General features: G+C 40.9%; 1 protein-coding gene across 2 annotated transcripts in view; it reads left to right on the top strand.

Moving 5' to 3' along the window:
- DRAM1 (DNA damage regulated autophagy modulator 1) overlaps positions 1-24,042 on the top strand; it is an 88,184-nt gene that overhangs the window by 8,743 nt on the left and 55,399 nt on the right. For both annotated transcript variants that reach the window (XM_032646076.1, XM_032646075.1), the window contains exons 2-3: positions 14,454-14,521; positions 20,129-20,271. In XM_032646076.1, coding sequence (XP_032501967.1) covers positions 14,454-14,521; positions 20,129-20,271 — 211 coding nt within the window. The remainder of the gene's footprint in view (positions 1-14,453; positions 14,522-20,128; positions 20,272-24,042) is intronic.

Here is a 24,042-nt window from a genome sequence, read left to right as displayed (position 1 = left end):
ATCTTTAAGTTTTCTTAAAATGTTAAAACTACATGGAAGTAGTTTGACCTAGCGATGGCAGACCAGCTTGTTTCTCACTAAACTTCCTTTTTTAAATTTTTTAAATTAATTTTTATTGGAGTATAGCTGTTTTACAATGTTGTTTAACAGTATTTTAAAAATGTTGTATGAGTGAACAAAGAGGGAACTTGGGTTGATAGAGGGCAATTGCATGTGAATAGAGTGAGAAAAGAGCAAGTTGTTTGCATTTATGATTAGGATATTCTTTTTAAATTTAAAACTAGTTGAATATAATCTTGTAGATCAACCACACCTCAAAAAAAAATAGTTGATATAGCTATAGGGTACCTCCCACTCTAGAATAATCACTGAGTGAAGCTGCCAAAAAGTTAGCCCTAATAATTTAAAGTAATAAAATGGAATGACTGTTTTTTTTTTTTTGGCCATGTGGCTTGTGGGATCTTATTTCCCCAGCCAGGAATTGAACCCTGGCCACGGCAGTGAAGGCACCGAGTCCTAACCACTGGACAACCAGGGAATTCCCTGGAATGACTTTTTATTATCATACTTATTTTTTTTAAATAATATATTTAAATAAGAAGGCAAAGGAAGTAATGGTCTCCTTATACAGGTGCATTAAGTGTTTTTTGGTTCTAGGTCCTGACTAATCTTCCAAGCAATGGGCCTAGGATTTTAGGACAGTCTAATAAAACTGTTTGGGCACGCAGATAATTTTGCATACTGCCAGCATCTCAGTCCCCACAGTAAACCATGACCCCAGGCTTTAGAGTAATGGAATCACGTGTATCCAATGATTTAAAGAACAGTATTCGACCAAGCTTATATTATCATGCGTGTTTTTTTTTAATTTTTGAATTTTATTGAATTAATCTTTTTTATACAGCAGGTTCTTATTAGTTATCCATTTTATACACATCAGTATGTACATATCAATCCCAGTCTCCCAATTCATCACACCACCACCACCATCACCACTGCTTTCCCCCCTTGGTGTCCATACGTTTGTTTTCTGCATCTGTGTCTCTATTTCTGCCCTGCAAACCAGTACATCTGTACCATTTTTCTAGGTTCCACATATATGCGTTAATATACGATTTTTGTATTTCTCTTTCTGACTTACTTCACTCTGTATGACAGTCTCTAGGTCCATCCACATCTCTACAAATGACCCAATTTGGTTCCTTTTTATGGCTGAGTAATATTCCATTGTATATATGTGCCACATCTTCTTTATCCATTCGTCTGTCAGTGGGCATTTAGGTTGCTTCCATGACCTGGATATTGTAAATAGTGCTGCAATGAACATTGGGGTGCATGTGAATTTTTGAATTATGGTTTTCTCTCGGTATATGCCCAGGAATGGGATTGCTGGGTCATATGGTAATTCTATTTTTCGTCTTTTAAGGAACCTCCATACTCTTCTCCATAGTGGCCATATCAATTTACATTCCCACCAACAATGCAAGAGGGTTCCCTTTTCTCCACACCCTCTCCAGCATTTGTCGTTTGTAGATTTTCTGATGATGCCCATTCTAACTGGTGTGAGGTGATACCTCACTGTAGTTTTGATTTGCATTTCTCTAATACTTAGTGATGTTGAGCAGCTTTTCATGTGCTTCTTGGCCATTTGTATGTCTTCTTTGGAGAGGTGTCTATTTAGGTCTCCTGCCCATTTTTGCATTGGGTTGTTTGTTTCTTTAATACTGAGCTGCATGAGCGGTTTATATATTTTGGAGATTAATTCTTTGTCAGTTGATTCATTAGCAAATATTCTTTCCCATTCTTAGGGTTGTCTTTTTGTCTTGTTTGTAGTTTCCTTTGCTTTGCAAAAGCTTTTAAGTTTCATTAGGTCCCATTTGTTTATTTTTGTTTTTATTTCCATTACTCTAGGAGGTGGAGCAAAAAAGATCTTGTTGTGATTTATGTCAAAGAGTGTTCTTCCTATGCTTTCCTCTAAGAGTTATAGTGTCTGGTCTTACATTTAGGTCTCTAATCCATTTTGAGTTTATTTTTGTGTATGATGTTAGGGAGTGTTCTAAATTCACTCTTTTACATGTAGCTGTCCAGTTTTCCAGGCACCACTTATTGAAGAGGCTGTCTTTTCTCCATTGTATATTTTTGCCTCCTTTGTCATAGATTAGTTGACCATAGGTGCATGGATTTATCTCTGGGCTTTCTATCCTGTTCCATTGATCTATATTTCTGTTTTTGTGCCAGTACCATATTTTCTTGATTACTGTAGCTTTGTAGTATAGTCTGAAGTCAGGGAGTCTGATTCCTCCAGCTCCATTTTTTTCCTTCAAGACTGCTTTGGTGAGACTTCCCTGGTGATGCAGTGGTTAAGAATTCGCCTGCCAGTGTAGGGGACATGGGTTCAAGCCCTGGTCCGGGAAGATCCCACATGCCATGGAGCAATAAGCCTGTGTGCCACAACTACTGAGCCTGTGCTCTAGAGCCCATGAGCCACAACTACTGAGGGTGTGCCCCACAACTATTGCAGCCCACGTGCCTAGAGCCTGTGCTCCAGAACAACAGAAGCCCGCACACCGCAACAAAGAGTAGTCCCCACTCACTGCAACTAGAGAAAGCCCGCGCACAGCAACGAAGACCCAGCGCAGCCAATAAATAAATAAATTTATTTTTAATAAAAAGAAATTTAAAAATAAAAAAGTGCTTTGGCTATTTGGGGTCTTTTGTGACTCCATACAAATTTTAAGATTTTTTGTTCTAGTTCTGTAAAAAATGCCATTGGTAATTTGATAGGGATTGCACTGAATCTGTAGATTGCTTTGGGTAGTATAGTCATTTTCACAATATTGATTCTTCCAATCGAAGAACATGGTATATCTCTCCATCTGTTTGTGTCATCTTTGATTTCTTTCATCAGTGTCTCATAGTTTTCTGAGTACAGGTCTTTTACCTCCTTAGGTAGGTTTATTCCTAGGTATTTTATTCTTTTTGTGGCAATGGTGAATGGGATTGTTTCCTTAATTTTTCTTTCTGATCTTTCGTTGTTAATGTATAGGAATGCAAGAGATTTCTGTGCATTAATTTTTCATCCTGTAACTTTATCAAATTCATTGATTAGCTCTAGTAGTTTTCTGGTGGCATCTTTAGGATTCTCTATGTGTAGTATCATGTCATCTGCCAACAGTGACAGTATTACGTCCTCTTTTCCAGTTTGGATTCCTTTTATTTCTTTTTCTTCTCTGATTGCCGTGGCTAGGACTTCAAAACTATGTTGAATAATAGTGGTGAGAGTGGACATCCTTGTCTTGTTCCTGATCTTAGAGGAAATGCTTTCAGTTTTTCACCATTGAGAATGATGTTTGCTGTGGGTTTGTCATATATGGCCTTTATTATGTTGAGGTAGGTTCCCTCTGTGCCCACTTTCTGGAGAGCTTTTATCATAAATGGGTGTTGAATTTTGTCAAAAGCTTTTTCTGCATCTATTGAGATGATCATATGGTTTTTATTCTTCAATTTGTTAATATGGTGTATCACATTGATATATTTGCATATATTGAAGAATCCTTGCATCCCTGGGATAAATCCCACTTGATCATGGTGTATGATCCTATTAATGTGTTGTTGGATTCTGTTTGCTAGTATTTTGTTGAGGATTTTTGCATCTATATTCATCAGTGATATTGGTCTGTAATTTTCTTTTCTTGTAGTATCTTTGTCTGGTGTTGGTATCAGGGTGATGGTGGCCTCATAGAATGAGTTTGGGAGTGTTCCTTCCTCTGCTATTTTTTGGAAGAGTTTGAGAAGGTTGGGTGTTAGCTCTTCTCTAAATGTTTCATAGAATTCACCCGTGAAGACATCTGGTCCTGGACTTTTGTTTGTTGGAAGATTTTTAATCACAGTTTCAATTTCTACTTGTGGTTGGTCTGTTCATATTTTCTATTTCTTCCTGGTTCAGTCTTGGAAGTTTATACCTTTCTAAGAATTTGTCCATTTCTTCCAGGTTGTCCATTTTATTGGCATAGAGTTGCTTGTAGTAGTCTCCTAGGATGCTTTGTATTTTTGCGATGTCCATTGTAACTTCTCCTTTTTCATTTCTAGTTTTTTTGTTTTTTTTTTTTGTTTGTTTGTTTTTTTGTGGTACGTGGGCCTCACTGTTGTGGCCTCTCCCATTGCGGAGCATAGGCTCTGGATTTGCAGGCTCAGCAGCCATGGCTCACGGGCCCAGCTGCCTCGCGGCATGTGGGACCTTCCTGGACTGGGGCACGAACCCGTGTCCCCTGCATTGGCAGGCGGACTCTCAACCACTGCACCACCAGGGAAGCCCTCTGGTTTTATTGATTTGAGTCCTCTCCCTCTTTTTCTGATGAGTCTGGCTAATAGTTTATCGGTTTTGTTTAACTTCTCAAAGAACCAGCTTTTAGTTTTATTGATGTTTGCTATTGCTTTCTTTGTTTCTATTTCATTTATTTCTGTTCAGATCTTTATGATTTCTTTCCTTCTGCTAACTTTGGGTTTTGTTTGTTCTTTCTCTAGTTCCTTTAGGTGTAAGTTTTGAGACATTTTGATTTTGAGATTTCAAAATTTGAGATTTTTCTTGTTTCTTGAGGTAGGCTTGTATTGCTATAAACTTCCCTCTTAGAACTGCTTTTGCTGCATCCCATAGGTTTTGGATTGCTGTGTTTTCGTTGTCATTTGTCTCTAGGTATTTTTTGATTTCCTCTTTGATTTCTTCAGTGACCCCTTGGTTATTTAGTAACGTATTGTTTAGCCTCCATGTGTTTGTGTTTTTTACATTTTTTCCCGTGTAGTTGATTTCTAACCTCATAGCATTGTGGTCGGAAAAGATGCTTGATATGATTTCAATATTCTTAAATTTACCGAAGCTTGATTTGTGACCCAAGATGTGATCTATCCTGGAGAATGTTTCTTGTGCACTTGAGAAGAAAGTGTAATCTGCTGTTTTTGGATAGAATGTCCTATAAATATCAATTAAATCTATCTGGTCTATTTTGTCATTTAAAGCTTGTGTTTCCTTATTAATTTTCTGTCTGGATGATCTGTCCATTGGTGTAAGTGAGGTGTTAAATTCCCCCACTATTATTGTGTTACTGTCGATTTCCTCTTTTACAGCTGTTAGCAGTTGCCTTATGTATTGAGGTGCTCCTATGTGTTGGATGCATATATATTTATAATTGTTATGTCTTCTTCTTGGATTGATCCCTTGATCATCCAAGGTAGTGTCCTTCCTTGTCTCTTGTAACATTCTTTATTTTAAAGTCTGTTTTATCTGATATGAGTATTGCTGCTCCAGCTTCCTTCTGATTTCCATTTGCATGAAATAACTTTTTCCATCCCCTCACTTTCAGTCTGTATGTGTCCCTAGGTCTGAAGTGGGTCTCTTGTAGACAACATATATATGGGTCTTGTTTCCGTATCCATTCAGCAAGCCTGTGTCTTATGGTTAGAGCATTTATTCCAGTCAGGTTTAAAGTAATTATTGATATGTATGTTCCTATTACAATTTTCTTAACTGTTATGGGTTTGTTTTTGTAGGTCCTTTACTTCTCTTGTGTTTCCCACTTAGAGAAGTTCCTTTAACATTTGTTGTAGAGCTGGTTTGGTTGGTGCTGAATTCTCTTAGTTTTTGCTTGTCTGTAAAGCTTTTGATTTCTCCATCGAATCTGAATGAGATCCTTGCTGGGTAGAGTAATCTTGGTTGTAGGTTTTTCCCTTTCATCACTTTAAATATACTGTGCCACTCCCTTCTGGCTTGTAGAGTTTCTGCTGAGAAATCAGCTGTTAACCTTATGGGAGTTTCCTTGTGTGTTATTTGCCATTTTTCCCTCGTTGCTTCCAATAATTTTTCTTTGTCTTTAATTGTTGGCAGTTTGATTACTATGTGTCTTGGTGTGTTTCTCCTTGGGTTTATCCTGCCTGGGACTCTCTGTGCTTCCTGGACTTGGGTGGCTATTTCCTTTCCCATGTTAGGGAAGTTTTTGACTATAATCTCTTCAAATACTTTCTCAGGTCCTTTCTCTCTCTCTTCTCCTGGGACCCCTATAATTCGAATGTTGTTGTGTTTAATGTTGTCCCAGAGGTCTCTTAGGCTGTCTTCATTCCTTTTTATTCTTTTTTCTTTATTCTGTTCCTTAGTAGTGAATTCCACCATTCTGTCTTCCAGGTCACTTATCCGTTCTTCTGCCTCAGTTATTCTGCTATTGATTCCTTCTAGTTCAGTTTTCATTTCAGTTATTGTATTGTTCATCTTTGTTTGTTTGTTCTTTAATTCTTCTAGGTCTTTATTAAACATTTCTTGCTTCCTCTCAATCTTGCCTCCATTCTTTTACCGAGGTCCTTATCATCTTCAGTATCATTTTTCTGAATTCTTTTTCTGGACGGTTGCCTATCTCCACTTCATTCAGTTGTTTTTCTGGGGTTTTATCTTGTTCCTTTATCTGGTACATAGCCCTCTAACTTTTTATCCTGTCTGTCTTTCTGTGAATGTGGTTTTCCTTCCACAGGCTGCAGGATTGTAGTTCTTCTTGCTTCTGCTGTCTGCCCTCTGGTGGATGAGGCTATGTAAGAGGCTTGTGCAAGCTTCCTGATGGGAGGGATTGGTGATGGGTAGAGCTGGGTGTTGCTCTTGTGGGCAGAGCTCAGTAAATCTTTAGTATGCTTGTCTGCTGATGGATGGGGCTGGGCTCCCTCCCTGTTGGTTTGGCCTGAGACAAACCAGCACTGGAGCCTACCCAGCTCTTGGTGGAGCTAATGGTGGACTCTGGGAGGGGTCTCACCTAGGAGTACTTCCCAGAACTTCTGCTGCCAGTGTCCTTGTCCTCACGGTGAGACACAGCCATCCCCCGCCTCTGCAGGATACCCTCCAACACTATCAGGTATGTCTGGTTCAGTCTCCTATGGGGTCACTGCTCCTTCCCCTGGGTCCCGATGCACACACTACTTTGTGTGTGCCCTCCAAGAGTGGAGTCTCTGTTTCCCCCAGTCCTGTCGAAGTCCTGCAATCAAATTCCGCTGGCCTTCAAAGTCTGATTCTCTCGGAATTCCTCCTCCCGTTGCTAGACCCCCAGGTTGGAAAGCCTGACGTGGGGCTCAGAACCTTTACTCCATTGGGTGGACTTCTGTGGTAAAATTGTTCTCCAGTCTGTGAGTCACCCACCCAGCAGTTATGCGATTTGATTTTATTGTGATTGCGCCCTTCCTACTGTCTCATTGCAGTTTCTCCTTTGTTTTTGGATGTGGGGTATCTTTTTTGGTGAGTTCCAGTGTCTTCCTGTTGATGATTGCTCAGCAGTTAGCTGTGATTCCGGTGCTCTCACAAGAGGGAGTGAGCACACGTCCTTCTACTCTGCCATCTTGAACCTATCACGTCTTATTTGTATTGTTTTTATCCCTTTGAGCACCAAGGGATTATGAAGTGGCTTAACATCATAAATTAGTTCGGAGAAAGGTGTTAGATAAACAGCTTGGAATTTTCCGTGATGAACAAAACTTGTAGAAATCTAAACACAGTAAATATAGTTGTAAATTGACTTCCTAGGCACAATTGTGTACACATAACAGCCTCAACAGCTTCTAAGCCACATGCAAGTGAACAATTAGTTCCTATCCCCCTGTACAGTTTCCAGGAAGTGCCTCATTTACTAGGAGGCAAGTGAGGACGTGGATGGATCTGGGCCAGGTCTTTAAGCCATGTGATACAGAATGATGTCGTGGGAGTTGGGTAAAGGGACTATGGGAGGCAACTGCTTTGGCATGGCATTCATTCTCCATTTTCCTGAATCAGGTGCCCAAGTACAGCTGTGCCAACCAAATCCTACTACCTCTACCTTTGCACAATATGATCATTTACTGTGAGCATAAAAAATGTAAAAGAAAAAGAGGCTACCAACAGGTTCTCTTGGACCCCCTTGGTGTTATGTTCATCTGGATTCCAGTGTCAGGTGGAAGGTGTGATACAGTATTTACTTATGATGTAAAATAATAGCTTGGAGACCAAAAGAAAGACTGAAAAGAACATTTTAAGGTAAGAGAGGCTTTCATATATATATATGTATATATATATATGAAAAAATATATACATATATTATTTTTAAAGAAAAGCACTTGTTAACATTTAAAAATCTCCCTCCATGTGACTTCAAGCTACCAGGACAGAGCCACTCCCCCACGCCATCCCCCAACACACACACACACACACACACACACACACACACACACACACGCACACACACCCTTAATATTCTCCTCACCTCTTCTGTTGAAGAATTTAACCTTCATGACAATGTTACCCCAAAAAGTGGGTTCACCTCTTGGTAGGTGTCAAGCCAGAAGACACAGCCAAGCCAAACAATGGAAGAAGGAAGGATTTATTACTTGCAGCAAGTAAGGAGAACACCAGGGATCTTTCCCAAAGCAGAGTCTCCCCAAACAGCAACACTGGGGAAGCTTTAAGTTAGGTTACCTGCATACTCATGAAGGGGCTTGAACAGAGGAGAATTCAGCATAGAATTGGGGCAAAGGTCGACAATGTCCAAGTTTTAGTCAGTTGATGTCAGGAGGATCAGAAAAGGTCAACATTCTCATCCCTTAGGTTCCAGTGGATCTGGTGGATGAGCCCCCCTGAGGGGTTTAAATTCTGTGAAACAGTTCCAGAAAGTGCTTCAGGCTAATCTTTACCATTGAAACAGAACTGGGAGTCTTTACAACTGACTTATTATCTTTGCTATTGTTACTCACCTTGCCTGGTAACAGTTGTTTGTTCCTCTGTTCCCTTAAGATCATTACTGCTGAGACCTGTTCAAGGGCAAGCATTGCAGCCAGGCTTAGATCACAAAATGGTTTACGGCTAAATGGCTTCTCTAATGTCAAAAAGCTATATCTGGTTCTTTTCCTCCAGGGCCCCCCTACCCTATCTGCTTACAATGACAGGCTGCTTTGGGAACTTTCTCTTCTCCAGAACTGCCTGATCACACCACATCAATGATCAGAGCACCTCCAGTCTTGTTTTTGGTAGCATTTCCCCCGTGTCTGCTCACTGATCAAGGTCCACAGTTTATCATTGTTGACAGTGGGGCAGAAGCTCCGATTCCTCTTTTAAGTGGTGATGCCTCATTCCACCTTTCACAAAGTAACCTCGGTGATATTTGTCAAAGCTGATCCTGTGGTGATGGATGCCATCCGCGTTACCCAGGCCTCTGGGTGCTTCCGGCGTTTGATGATGCAGCCATGGCATGACTGCATGGCACGCGGCCCCTGAGTTTCTGGGTCTTCCTTAGTCAGCATGGCATGTCAGTGGCTGAGATGAAAGAGGGAGCCTTCTGTTTGTATTAACGATAGCAGGCAACCACTACTATCCTTAAAAGTTCTTAGAAGTGGCCACAGTTTCATTTTCTGCTTGGAAAGTTTTCTTTCTTTTTTCTTTTCTTTTTTTTTTTGGCCGCTGCAAGCTGCATGGCTTGCAGGATCATAGTTCCCTGACCAGGGACTGAGCCCATGCCCTCAGCAGTGAAAGCACAAAGTCCTAACCACCGGACCACCAGGGAATTCCCTGGAAATTTTCTTGAAATACTCTTTTTCTTTTTAAATTTTATACAAAATTTTATTGACGTATAGTTGATTTACAATGTTGTGTTAATTTCAACTGTACAGCAAAGTGATTCAGTTATACATATATATATATGTATATATACACATATACATTCTTTTTCATATTCTTTTCCAGTATGGTTTATCACAGGATATTGAATATAGTTCCCTATGCTATACGGTAGGACTTTGTTGTTTATATCTTGAATTTTTTTTTAATTAATTAGTTTTATTTATTTATTTTTGGCTGTGTTGGGTCTTCTTTGCTGCGCGCAGGCTTTCTCTAGTTGTGGTGAGCGGGGGCTACTCTTCGTTGTGGTGCGCGGGCTTCTCATTGCGGTGGCTTCTCTTGTTGCAGAGCATGGGCTCTAGGCACGCGGGCTTCCGTAGTTGTGGCTCGCAGGGCTCTAGAGCGCAGGCTCAGTAGTTGGACGCATGGGCTTCGTTGCTCTGTGGCATGTGGGATCTTCCTGGACCAGGGCTTGAACCTGTGTCCCCTGCATCGGCAGGTGGATTCTTAACCACTGCGCCACCAGGGAAGCCCCCCTCTTGAAATATTCTTAAGCAAAATTTCACCAAATGGGGGACTTCCCTGGTGTCCATGCTCCCAATGCAGGGGGCCTGGGTTCGATCACAGTGAGGGAATTGGATCCTGCATGCTGCAACTGAGACCCGGCGCAGCCAAATAAATAAATTTTTAAAAATCACCAAATGTAGTTTAGGTACCACTTTGTCACTTAATGGAAATAAATCACACACTGACCACTCTTACCTGATAAATAGGGAAATTTGTGACTCAGATTGTACTAACACATGGTAGGTGTCCCATAAATATTTTGTTGATGAGTGGATAAAGTTTATGGTTATTTTTGCAGCCAAATAAAAACTTTTTAAAAGATGATTTCATTTAACCAAACAACTGGTTATGAATACAGTGCATTCATACTTTCCCCTATGTTTGTAGTATTGATGTTTCCTATGTTGTAGTGCCAAGCGTAGGAATGTAGGCCCATTGGTACTCATGCATTGATGGTGGGTGTTATAGACTGAGTAATCCTGAAAGAAAATCAGACCATGGTGGTGAATAATTGTCAAAGGTGGTTTTTTTTGTTTTTTTTTTTTTAAATTTATTTATTTAATTTATTTATTTTTGGCTGCGTTGGCTCTTTGTTGTTGCGCGCGGGCTTTCTCTAGTTGCGGTGAGTGGGGGCTACTCTTCCTTGCGGTGGTTGGGCTTCTCATTGCGGTGGCCTCTCTTGTTGTGGAGCACAGGCTCTAGGCATGCGGGCTTCAGTAGCTGTGGCTCACGGGCTCTAAAGCGCAGGCTCAGTAGTTGTGGTGCACGGGCCCAGTTGCTCCGCGGCATGTGGGATCTTCCCGGACCAGGGCTCAAACCCATGTCCCCTGCATTAGCAGGCAGATTCTTAACCACTGTGCCACCAGGGAAGCCCAAAGGTGTTTTCTTATTATTTTTTTTAATTAAAAAAAAATTTTTATTGAAATATAGTTGATTTACAATGTAGTATTAGTTTCCAGTTTATTCTTTTTTTTCTTTTAACATCTTATTGGAGTATAATTGCTTTACAATGGTGTGTTAGTTTCTGCTTTATAACAAAGTGAATCAGCTATACGTATACATATATCCCCCTATCTCCTCCCTCTTGCGTCTCCCTCCCACCTTCCCTATCCCACCCCTCTAGGTGGTCCAAAAGCACCGAGCTGATCTCCCTGTGCTATGCGGCTGCTTCCCACTAGCTATCGGTTTTACATTTGGTAGTGTATATATGTCCATACCACTCTCTCACTTCATCCCAGCTTACCCTTCCACCTCCCCATGTCCTCAAGTCCATTCTCTATGTCTGCGTCTTTATTCCTGTCCTGCCCCTAGGTTCTTCAGAACCATTTTTCAAAGGTGTTTTATTATTAAATTATGGCATCTGAGAAGCTATGAGGTCTTAACCTACTTTACACCTTCCTGGCATAGAACTAAGGCATGATGAGCCAACTGTGTGCATTTTTTCCCAACTCCTTGTTCAGTGACCAGCATTTTGGTAGCTTGAATTTTGACATATTGGGAATATTTATAGCATGGAAATTGGCTTGTGTTACAAATCAGGTTCCCTCTAGAGCTGTTTGTTAAGCGTTTACCAGCACATCTGTGCTCGCTCTCCTCCCCCAGTCATTCTTCTAATTGCTTTGTTCCTTGCCTGCTGTTAGAGCACAGAGGAGGCAGGAAAGCAGAGTCAGACACATAGATGGAATGTAGATTCCCTCCATATGATAGCACTGGGACCTGGAACAAGTTATATAACCTCTCCAATACCCAGTTTCCTCCTTAATAAAGTGGGGTTGGTAATAGGCCCACCTCAGGGTTAAGAGGATGAAATGAAATGATGTATGGTGAGCACCTAGCAGTGGCTGGTGCATGGTAAGTGTTCAAAAAGTAGTGTCTACTGCCAGTACTGATAGTCATTCATTCAACAAATGCATATGGAAAGGCTGTTTGCAAAGCACTTTTGATTCTGCCTGTATGGGTTTTTTTGTGTGTTTGTTTTTGTTTTTGACCTCGCTGTGTGGCTTGTGGGATCTTTTTTGTTCCCTGACCAGGGATCTAATCCAGGCTCATGGCAGTGAAAGCATGGAGTCCTAACCACTGGACTGCCAGGGAATTCCCAGATTCTGCCTGTATGGTTTTAAATGTAAAGATAAGAGTAAAATACCACTCTGAAATTCTGAGCTTTCGAATCGATGTTCGATGTCATGTGGACTGCATACATGGGCCCTTGAAATATGTCCTGGTTTGCTCTCCCTGGACAGATCATTCCCAAGTATGGGCATCTTCTCATCTCCTGTTAGAGCACCTTTGTCCCCCCACCTACCTACCCTCCTCAATATCCTCGTCACTTCTCCACAACCAACAATCTTCCTGGCACGTGGCAGATTCCTCACAGACCTGTGCCAACAAGTACTCTTGCATGAGTCATCGGGTAGCTGCTTTTTTATACCCTGAGGTCAAGAATAGAAGGCTTCCTTTCCCTGTGAGAATTTTCTGGCAAAAGTGCTGCCCAGGGCCTCCCTGGTGGCGCAGTGGTTGCTGCTGATGGCGCCTGCTGATGCAGGGGACACGGGTTCGTGCCCTGGTCCGGGAAGATCCCACATGCCGCGGAGCGGCTGGGCCCGTGAGCCATGGCCGATGAGCCTGCGCGTCCAGAGCCTGTGCTCCGCAACGGGCGAGGCCACAACAGTGAGAGGCCTGAGTACCGCAAAAAAAAAAAAAAAAGTGCTGCCCAAGGGCACACATGAGCTGTTTCCACCAGCTGTTTCCATCACTGGTTCCCATCCCCTCCTCGCCCATTCAGGACGATGTTGTGCTCAGAAGGGCATCCCAAACGTCGGGCAGCCTTCACCTCAACGTCCCTTTAGTGAGAAAGAAGATTATTTGTAGGAAAAATGGTAATGTTAAATTTTAAACCCTTCAGATTCTTACAGGTACAAGTGACACTTGAGATTGAAGTAATTGGGACTAGAGGAATTTGTGGGAAGGGGGAACATTAACCTCTTCATACTCTTCAAATATTAAGTGTTCACAAAGCTTAAAGACTCCTGCTTCCTGCACACACAGGCTTCCTGTGGAATTTTTCAAACACTTTGAAGTGCATCTTTTCAACTTGATCCATTTTTCAGTACTTAAATTTCAGAGCTGTTTTAAAACGTGGAAACACTCAAGACAAGTACGAGTTGTTTCATGTTGGGAGTGCCTTTGCCATCAGTTTGAAACTGTGCTTTATGCAAGCAGCTTGAGAGTATAAAAATGTAAACCTTGGCATTAATGAATAGAAGCTAGCACATGTCAAATGCTACATTCCAGCTCATTGAATTAATTAATTGATAGACTGCATCTGAAATATGTCTCATAGAAGCTATTTTTTTGTTAAAGTAATTTGTCACCATGAGTAATACCCTTGATACCCTATTTCCATAAAGTACTGACAGGCATCAATAATACTTATTGCTCAGCCTTCTATCATATTTTCAGCAGTGTAAATTCTTATGCATAAATCATATTGTTAAAAATTAAAATGATGTGTTTAGGTATATTTAATATTCAAATAGTAGACTTTTCAAATGTGATTTTAGACCAGGTTTTTTTTTTTCCCCCCCAAAAAATAGTCTCACTCAATTCCTCATCAAGAATGAACACACACTTCAGATTTTTCAGGTGGGATCATCTGAAAAACACCACCACCATTCACTTTAAATATTTCCTCACATAGTGTTGTCAATTATACTTCAAAACAAACAAACATACAAACAAACTCATAGGAAAAGAGACCAGACTTGTGGTTCTCAGAGGCCAGGGGTGAGGAAGAGGGGGATTGGATGATGGTGGTCAAATAACACAAACTTCCAGTTAGAATATAAATAAGTACTAGGGAGGTAACGTACAACATGGGTACTATAATTAACACTGCTGTATGTTATATATGAACGTTGTTAAGAAAGAAAATCCTAAGAGTTCTCAGCATAACAAATAAAGTTCTCAAAAAAATTTATATCTATATGAGATGATGGATGTTCACGAAACTTACTGTGGTGATCGTTTCATGATGTCTCTAAGTCAGATCATTATGCTGTACAGTGCTGTTTGTTAATTATATATCAGTAAAACTGGGGAAAAAAGAAAAAATAGTTTGTAATTTTTCAGAGCCCAACTTGAAAATACTTTAGAACAAAATCAGGTCAAATCTTTGGAATTCAAAGTGGCCGAACACCCAGAAGGGACACAATATAATACCTGCCAATTACATGCCTGAACTGAATTCCTTTTTACTAATTTGGACATGTCTTCTCTTTCTCAGTGATACAGGAACAACACCTCCAGAGAGTGGTATTTTTGGATTTATGATAAACTTCTCTGCATTTCTTAGTAAGTACACAATAATTATTATAAATAAATTAAAAATTACCAATCTCACGTGAAATAAAATGTTAGTTTTTGCATCATTTTTATTTATTGGTCTTTGACCTTTGTTATTGTTTTCTTTACTTCTATTTCATTTATTTCTGCTGTGATCTTTATGATTTCTTTCCTTCTACTAACTTTGGGTTTTGTTTGTTCTTCTTTCTCTAGCTCCTTTAGGTGTAAGTTTAGATTGTTTATTTGAGATTTTTCTTGTTTCTTGAGGTAGGCTTGTATTGCTATAAACTTCCCTCTTAGAACTGCTTTTGCTTCATCCCATAGGTTTTGGATCATTGTGTTTTCATTGTAATTTGTCTCTAGGTATTTTTTGATTTCCTCTTTGATTTCTTCAGTGATCTCTTGGTTATTTAGTAACGTATTGTTTAGCTTCCATGTGTTTGTGTTTTTTACATTTTTTCCTTGTAGTTGATTTCTAACCTCATAGCATTGTGGTCGGAAAAGATGCTTGATATGATTTCAATTTTCTTAAATTTACGGAGGCTTGATTTGTGACCCAAGATGTGATCTATCCTGGAGAATGTTCCTTGTGCACTTGAGAAGAAAGTGTAATCTGCTGTTTTTGGATAGAATGTCCCATAAATATCAATTAAATCTATCTAGTCTATTTTGTCATTTAAAGCTTGTGTTTCCTTATTAATTTTCTGTCTGGATGATCTGTCCATTGGTGTAAGTGAGGTGTTAAATTCCCCCACTATTATTGTGTTACTGTCTATTTCCTCTTTTATAGCTGTTAGCAGTTGCCTTATGTATTCAGGTGCTCCTATGTGTTGGGTGCATATATATTTTTAATTGTTATGTCTTCTTCTTGGATTGATCCCTTGATCATCCAAGGTAGTGTCCTTCCTTGTCTCTTGTAACATTCTTTATTTTAAAGTCTGTTTTATCTGATATGAGTATTGCTGCTCCAGCTTCCTTTTGATTTCCATTTGCATGGAATATCTTTTTCCATCCCCTCACTTTCAGTCTGTATGTGTCCCTAGGTCTGAAGTGGGTCTCTTGTAGACAGCAAGGTCTTGTTTTCGTATCCATTCAGCAAGCCTGTGTCTTTCGGTTGGAGCATTTATTCCAGTCACGTTTAAGGTAATTATTGATATGTATGTTCCTATTACAATTTTCTTAATTGTTATGGGTTTGTTTTTGTAGGTCCTTTTCTTCTCTCGTGTTTCCCACTTAGAGAAGTTCCTTTAGCATTTGTTGTAGAGCTAGTTTGGTTGGTGCTGAATTCTCTTAGTTTTTGCTTGTCTGTAAAGCTTTTGATTTCTCCATCAAATCTGAATGAGATCCTTGCTGGGTAGAGTAATCTTGGTTGTAGGTTTTTCCCTTTCATCACTTTAAATATATCATGCCACTCCCTTCTGGCTTGTAGAGTTTCTGCTGAGAAATCAGCTGTTAACCTTATGGGAGTTCCCTTGTATGTTATTTGCCGTTTTTCCCTTGTTGCTTTCAATAATTTTTCTTTGTCTTTAATTTGATTAAATTAATTAATTTAATTTAATTTAATTTAATTATTCAGTTTGATTACTCGACGTGTTTCTCCTTGGGCTTATCCTGCCTGGGACTCTGTATTTCCTGGACTTGGGTGGCTATTTCCTCTCCCATGTTAGGGAAGTTTTCATCTATAAACTCTTCAAGTATTTTCTCGGGTCCTTTCTCTCTCTCTTCTCCTTCTGGGACCCCTATAGTGTGAATGTTGTTGCGTTTAATGTTTTCCCAGAGGTCCCTTAGGCTGTCTTCATTTCTTTTCATTCTTTTTTCTTTATTCTGTTCCACGGCAGTGAATTCCACCCTTCTGCCTTCCAGGTCACTTCTCTGTTCTTCTGCCTCAGTTATTCTGCTTGCTTCCTTCTAGTGTATTTTTCATTTCAGTTATTGTATTGTTCATCTCTGTTTGTTTGTTCTTTAATTCTTCTAGGTCTTTGTTAAACATTTCTGGCATCTTCTCGATCCTTGCCTCCATTCTTTTTCCGAGGTCCTGGATCATCTTCACTATCATTTTTCTGGATTCTTTTTTCTGGAAGGTTTCCTATCTCCACTTCATTCAGTTGTTTTTCTGGGGTTTTACCTTGTTCCTTCATCTGGTACATAGCCCTCTGCCTTTTCATCTTGTCTCTTTCTGTGAATGTGGTTTTGGTTCCACAGGCTGCATGATTGTAGTTCTTCTTCCCTCTTTTATTGTTATTTTTTAACAAACATTATTTTTTAGAACATTTTCAGATTCACAGAAAACTGGAGGAAAAGGTAGAGATTTCCCATATATGCCCTGCTCCCCCGCAACCCCCACAGCCTTCTCCATTATCAACATCCCCCACCAGAGTAATATATTAGTTACAGCTGATGAACCTACATTGCCACATCATTACCACCCAAAGTCAGTAGTTTACATTAGGGTTTATGCTTGGTATATGTGATTTTTTAAAAAGTATAACCTTTGCAACTACAGTTTTGCTCTACTTTAAGAAACTCAAGTGACTAGAAATCCAAAGTTATTTTTGGCCTCATTATAGAACTATTCACTTTATCTGGTAATTTGACACAGGAATTTGAAATGGATTTTAAATGTAATTTCTAAAATTGTGATTTATATCCAATGCATTTGCGTTAAGCCAAAGACACCTAAAGTTTAGAAGCTAGTGTTTCTCAGAGTGTGTTCTGAAGGTAACTTAAAAGAAAATCCTCTTGGGTGCTGGTTCCAAAGCCTGTTCCAGGGCCACACTGCAGATCTACTGGATCAGAACTTCTGGAAGTGGGGCCCAAGAATATGTGCTGTGAACCAGCACTCTAAGGGACTTGGATACTCACAAAAGCTTCTGAACCAATGACAAAGGTGTTAGCTCACCTGTTAGAGGAAGGGAAAGGTGAAGCATGGAATAGTTTGTCTCCAACTCAGCTATGATTTTTCAGTTCCTCAAATGCACCTGAGATGCAGTTGAGAGGCTACAACCCTCTCTCATGAGCCAATTAATGTAAAGACTAAAAAACTCAGTCCTATGGGTGATGAGGGTATATGGATGGAAGAGATAGGGCTCTTTCCATAGACCCTTAACCCTGCAGAACAATCAGGTGTTTGCCAGGGACCCATCATATAACCAGCACTTTCTGGCCCTCTCTACTGATGCAGGGCGGAAGGGGCAGAGGTGCTGGAAACCCTACCTAGTGACTTGACATCTTCAGAATTTGTTCATCCTCCTTGGTAGAGGGAGTTTCACCCCATCACTCATTTGTTGTCTTCTCCTCCCAAGGTTTTGGAGGTGAGCAAGAGGAAGTAGAAATCAGTCAATCCCAGTGCCCTCTTACACCATCCTTGCCCAGAGTCCAGATTTAGAAGACAGATTATTTTATCACTAGCAAGTGATAAATGTAGCTTTTTGCTTCTAGGCAAGGGAGAATCTGACATGAATATCTCTGTTTAAAATGCTCTATGATAAGTGATTAGCCTTTAGACTGGTTTTAAAAATTCAGCAAAAAATATTATGGCCATCATAACACTATTGAACACACAGAAATCTACTTTATCCCAACACATGCATGATATCCATCTCATGGACATATAATAATTTATAATTCAGTCCCCTATTGTTAAACATTTAGGCTATTTTTCATTTTGTAATATACAATGCTAAAGTGAATATGTTTTAAACATATCTCTGCATATCTATGTGACTTTTTCTATAAGCTAAATTTGCTGAGTTAAATTTGCTCTCACACTATTCACAAAAGCCAATGGCAATTAAAGAAGTAAACATGAAGAACAAAACCATAAGAGGAGGGATTTCTTCTTATGGTGGTGCAGTGGATAAGAATCCGCCTGCCAGTGCAGGGGACATGGGTTCGAGCCCTGGTCCGGGAAGATCCCACATGCCATGGAACAACTAAGCCCATGCGCCACAACTACTGAGCCCACGCTCCACACCTACTGAAGCCCGCACGCCTAGAGCCCGTGCTCTGCAAAAAGAGAAGCCACCGCAAGGAGAAGCCCGACTGCAAAGAAGAGTAGCCCTGCTCGCTGCAACTAGAGAAAACCCGCACGCAAGAGTGAAGACCCAACACAGCCAAAAATAAATAAAATTAAATCTTAAAAAAAAAAAAAAAAGAGGATTTGGATTTAAGTATAGGAAAATATTTTTAAAACCTTAGGATGGAAAAGCTTATCTAAACTTACACACACAAAACCCCGAAGCTAAATAGAAGAACTGACAGATTTGGGTAGATGAAAATGGAAACTTCTAAGTGATGAAAGATTCACGAAGTTAAAGACAAACAACAGACCAGAAGAACATTTGTAATATTTATAGCAGACAATAGACTAATGTACATAATGTATAAAGAGCAACTACAAATTAAAAATGAACAAACTCAAGAGAAAAATTTAAAAAATGATAAACATACAATTTTCAGAAGAGAAATGCAAATGAGTAATGACATACTGAAAGTTGCTCAATCTCACTGACTATCAGAGAAATGCAAATTAAACAAACAGGTTGCCATTTTTCATTTGTTAGATTGGCAACAATTAAAAGGACAGGGCATACAGAATTGCTTTCAAACTCTGCTGTGGGAGTATAAATTGCCTCAGTCTTGGAGCAGTTTGGAGCTACTTTTTGGCATTTTAATTGAGCATCGTTTTTTGGCCCAGTAATACTACTTCTAGGAATTCATCTTTCAGAAACACTGAAAGTGCGCCAAAGCCTTCTATATAAGGATGTTCACTGAGCATTGTTTGTAATAGGAAAACATATAATGTAGAAATCTATCATTAGGAGAATGATGAAATAAATATGGCATCTCACTGTATACCATGATGAGGGAGACCTATGTGTACTGACATTGGCAAGATCTCCATGGAACATTTTTATTTTAAAAATTTATTTAGTTATTTATTTTAAATTTATTTATTTATGGCTGCGTTGGGTCTTCGTTGCTGTGTGCAGGCTTTCTCTAGTTGCGGCGAGTGGGGGCTACTCTTTGTTGCAGTGCACAGGCTTCTCATTGCAGTGGCTTCTCTTGTTGTGGAGCATGGGCTCTAGGCACACGGGCTTCAGTAGTTGCGGCACGTGGGCTCAGTAGTTGTGGCTCGTGTGCTCTAGAGCTCAGGCTCAGTAGTTGTGGCGCACGGGCTTAGTTGCTCTGCGGCGTGTGGGATCTTCCCAGATCAGGGCTCAAACCTGCGTCCCCTGCATTGGCAGGCGGATTCTTAACCACTGTGCCACCAGGGAAGTCCCAACCATGGAACATTTTTAAATAAATAAAAAAGCAAGTCCCAGAAAAATACGTTCACAATAGCATTTATGTGAAAAGGATAACAGCCAAGACTGTGTGTGTGTGTGTGTGTGTGTGTGTGTGTGTGTGTGTGTGTGTATGCGTGTGTGTGTATGCGTCACATGGCGGGGGAGAGTAAGATGGGGTGAGGAAGGGCAGGTGTGAACGAGTGGGGAGACTATTGCAATCAGGAGACTGAAAATACAAATTATTTTAAAAGCCATAAAAACTGTTCATGTGTTTTTCCTTCTAAAAAGTCAAAAAATAAAAATTCATCAGAGTCCCTTTCTTTTTCAGGTGCAGCCACGATGTACACAAGATATAAAATAGTAGAGAAGCAAAACCAAACCAGCGATTTCAGCACTCCTGTTTTTAACTTGGTGTCGTTAGTTCTAGGATTGGTGGGATGCATCGGGTTGGGCATTGTAGCCAATTTCCAGGTATGACCTGAAGTTTTTCTGGTTATTGGGGGTGATGGAGTATATGTATCTGGAGGAGAGAAGCAAGAGCACCAGAGGCACGCTTGTGCCAGCACAGCTCTCAAATAGTTGATGAGCGTATGAATATTGGGATAGTTTGCTTCTTAGAAACAAATCTTCGTCATTTGCAAGTCAGCCCAGCCTAGTACTTGAGAGAGATGGGGTGCGTGTGTGAGAGAGAGCGTGCTTCAGACCATGCTGTGGGCTCTGGGTTGCTCTGTGTTCTTGTTGATGTGGTTTAATGTGCTGGGAGAGCTACTTCAGTCATTGTAATGATTTCATTAACATCGTGAAAACGTTTCTGTGTATGAGCGTGTGTATGTTTACTGATTCTACTGTTTGGGCCTCTGGTGTTCAATTCAAAGAGAGGCATCTGATCTCTTCCTTTCACAGATGAGGATCTAGGGACATGGAGGTGAAATAATTTGGTCAGGGTTACTCAGCTAATCAGTTGCAGGGCCAAAATATGGCCTTACTGAGCAAATTAACTTATACAACAACTACTGCAGAGTCCACTTGACATATTCTTACTGTGTCAAGTGCTGGAAAAAATCCTACATGTTTTATTCTAATTTTTGGATTCCTTTCATTCCGAAGTCTCTCTCAGGAAGGCATGGTATTTGTCTATGGAGGCAATATTTTATATTTTACAAGTATGTGTTGTATTTCAAATGAGTACTAATTATGAGCACTCGCCTTACAGGGTTATTGCTGGGATTCGATGAGATAATGTACAGTGCCCAGCAGTCTGTACTTAGCCGTCTTCATGGTCATCGGTTCATCACTATAGGCCAACACCCTGGAGGGCCTGCTCTGTCATCACCATTGTCCCTTTGTGACCGTAGAAAGGAGGTTACTCCTGGAGGACTTTTGGTTCTGCCTGGGGGTACTCCTTTAACTTTTTTCCCACCAGAGGTGGGTTGATCTTCTGTGATGCTTACTTTATAAAAACGTATCAGCCTTCAGTGCTAGCTGACTGTTCAAGTCCACATCTGCACACTGAAGCTGCAGCAGAGGGGCACTGCCTCCTGGTGTGTACCTGGGAGGCTGATAACCTCAGGACACCGCCTGTACTGTCTGCTGTCCACCTGTTCTCTAGTGTCTGCTCCTGCATGAGTCAGACCATTGTCAGAGGGCCCTCTGCCTCACCTGCATCACGTGGGCCTCAGAGAATCACCTTTTCTGCCCTGCACATGCAGGAAGCCATCTGTCATTGGTGGGGGGGGACAGTATAATAAAGTGCTCTGGGAAACTCAGTGCTGTGTTGTGAGGGGTGAGAAATCCTTCCTTGTATGACACAGAACCTTCAGGACAACCTAGGAGAGGGATATTCTTCCAGGTCTGGTGGCCAACAAGTTCTCGTTTTGGGATGTTACAAATCCACAGCTAACAGTGTTTCCTTGTTAACACGGGTGAAAGCTGAGAGCCAAATTTGTAGCCTCCCTGAAGCAAGCCTATAGGGCTTCCAGGAGGCCGTCTTGTGAACTCAGTTTGCTTCCGGCTTCGTTTAACTTTCCTACTCTATTGTCTCTGTGTTAGGAAATAAACATCACTAGTTGCCTATGACATTTGTCACATGGTAGAGACTCTTGATAACATTTCCTTACGTTTTATGATTGTGTGCGTTTTGGGTTCCATAACAACATTTATTGAAGTTTTCTTTTTTTCTTCTTTCTTTTTCTTATTTGGCTGGGCTGCACGGCTTGTGGGATCTTAGCTCCCCGACCAGGGATTGAACCCTGGTCCCGGCAGTGAAAGCATGGAGTCCTAACCACTGGACCACCTGGGAATTCTTATTGAAGTTTTCTAGGTGACAGACATTTATGAAAACATTTCATGCTTTAACTCGTATAATTCTAATAATGACCTTAGAAGATAGGTAGTATTATTTTCCTCATTTATCAATGGAGAAATGGAGACCCAGAGAGGTTAATACTCTCCCCAAATCCTGTGAGTCATGAAAAGTCACCTTTGATTGAAGCAGTCTGCCCAGAACCTGTGGGGAAGAGTTAACCTCTAGGCCAGAATGAGAAAATCGCTGTGAGAAAAAACCATGTACACAATTCACAGTTCTAGGGCTTCCCAGGTGGCGCAGTGGTTAAAGAATCCGCCTGCCAATGCAGGGGACACAGGTTCTAGCCCTGGTCCACAAAGATCCCACATGTTGCGGAGCAACTAAGCCCATGCACCACAACTACTGAGCCCGCGTGCCGCCGCTACTGAAGCCCACATGCCTAGAGCCCATACTCCGCAACAAAGAGAAGCCACCACAATGAGAAGCCCACACACCGCAACGAGGAGTAGCCCCCGCTCGCCGCAACTAGACAAAAACCTGCGCGCAGCAACGAAGACCCAGTGCAGCCAAAAATAAAATAAACTTAAAAAAAAAAGAATGATAAATTTTTTTTTCTAAAATTAGGGAAAAAATTCACAGTTCTAGCGTCAGAAAGCACGATGGAAAAATTATTTTCAAAGGGAAGGTGGCAACTTGGAAGGATATAAGTTGTCTAGTGGAATGTGGGTATGACTTGTCCTGTGGGGGGGATAGTATGCACTGTATGATATCCCATCACATTATTCTCGGAATGACTCAACATCACAAGTGATAACGGCCATCAGTATTTAAACCATAAAGGGCAGACTTCAGGAAGAAGGCTTAGGTGGTTAGATAATTACACTTTGGTTCCTTTTAAGGTTTCTGTGAAGTGATTACATCTTCACAAAGACCAGAAATAGAATTTCTAACTTTCCTGAGAGCAAAGTGTTTGCCTTGTCATTGTTCCCGTAAATGTATCTTTACAACTTCCTTTTTTGATACCCCGCAATTCACTTTCGGCGTGCCGTAAGCAAACCTATGTGAGCGGTTGCCTCAAGAAGAATTAGAGATGTGAGGGCGGGAGACAGCATTGGCTGGTGCTTTTTCTTGAGGGGGAGTAAACTGCACTTACCAGGAGTTCACAGCTAGCACTCTTTCCTGCACTGGTGGATAAGATGGCTACTTTTTGGTGTCTCCTCACCAAGCAATCTCCGTCAATGCTTTCCTGTCCCTCAAGAAGTCTCCTTTTTGGAAAAGTCAAGTTTCCTGAGGTTGAATCCTCTCAATAGTCTAGTTTTCTCTACTTTTATTATCTTTTTTTTTTTTTACCGGTACGCGGGCCTCTCACTGTTGTGGCCTCTCCCGTTGTGGAGCCCAGGCTCCGGACGCGCAGGCTCAGCGGCCATGGCTCACGGGCCCAGCCGCTCCGCGGCATGTGGGATCTTCCCGGACCGGGGCACGAACCCGTGTTCCCTGCATCGGCAGGCGGACTCTCAACCACTGCGCCACCAGGGAAGCCCTATTATCTTTTAAATTAACAAGAGTTTCAAAAAGAGCTACCAGGTTTTCATCTTAACCTCTATCCAAAATTCATGTCTGATCTGAGTCGTTTCCCTTCTAAAAGACATCTTTGATGAGCAAATATGTATTCCACAGTGAAAAGGGCACACTGGAAACACACCTCCTGCTAATTCAAGGGCCTTTTGATCTGATTTCATCAGGGCTAATGTGGGTGTCATGAAGCTTGCAGATTAAGATCTGATGTATTGAATTGGCCAGGGTTGAGGAAGCAAGTTTCCTGACGGTGCTAGTGGGGGGTGGAAACAAAGTATGTAAATTCAGGATTTGATTTACTTATTAGCATAGAAAGAAAATGGAGAGTGGAAAGTACCAGGACTATCAGGTTATTCCTAAAA

This window comes from Phocoena sinus, chromosome 10 (assembly GCF_008692025.1).
Source record: "Phocoena sinus isolate mPhoSin1 chromosome 10, mPhoSin1.pri, whole genome shotgun sequence".
NCBI lineage: Eukaryota > Metazoa > Chordata > Mammalia > Artiodactyla > Phocoenidae > Phocoena > Phocoena sinus.
Note: the sequence above shows the minus strand (reverse complement) of the source record. Positions and strands in the feature narration are given on the sequence as shown.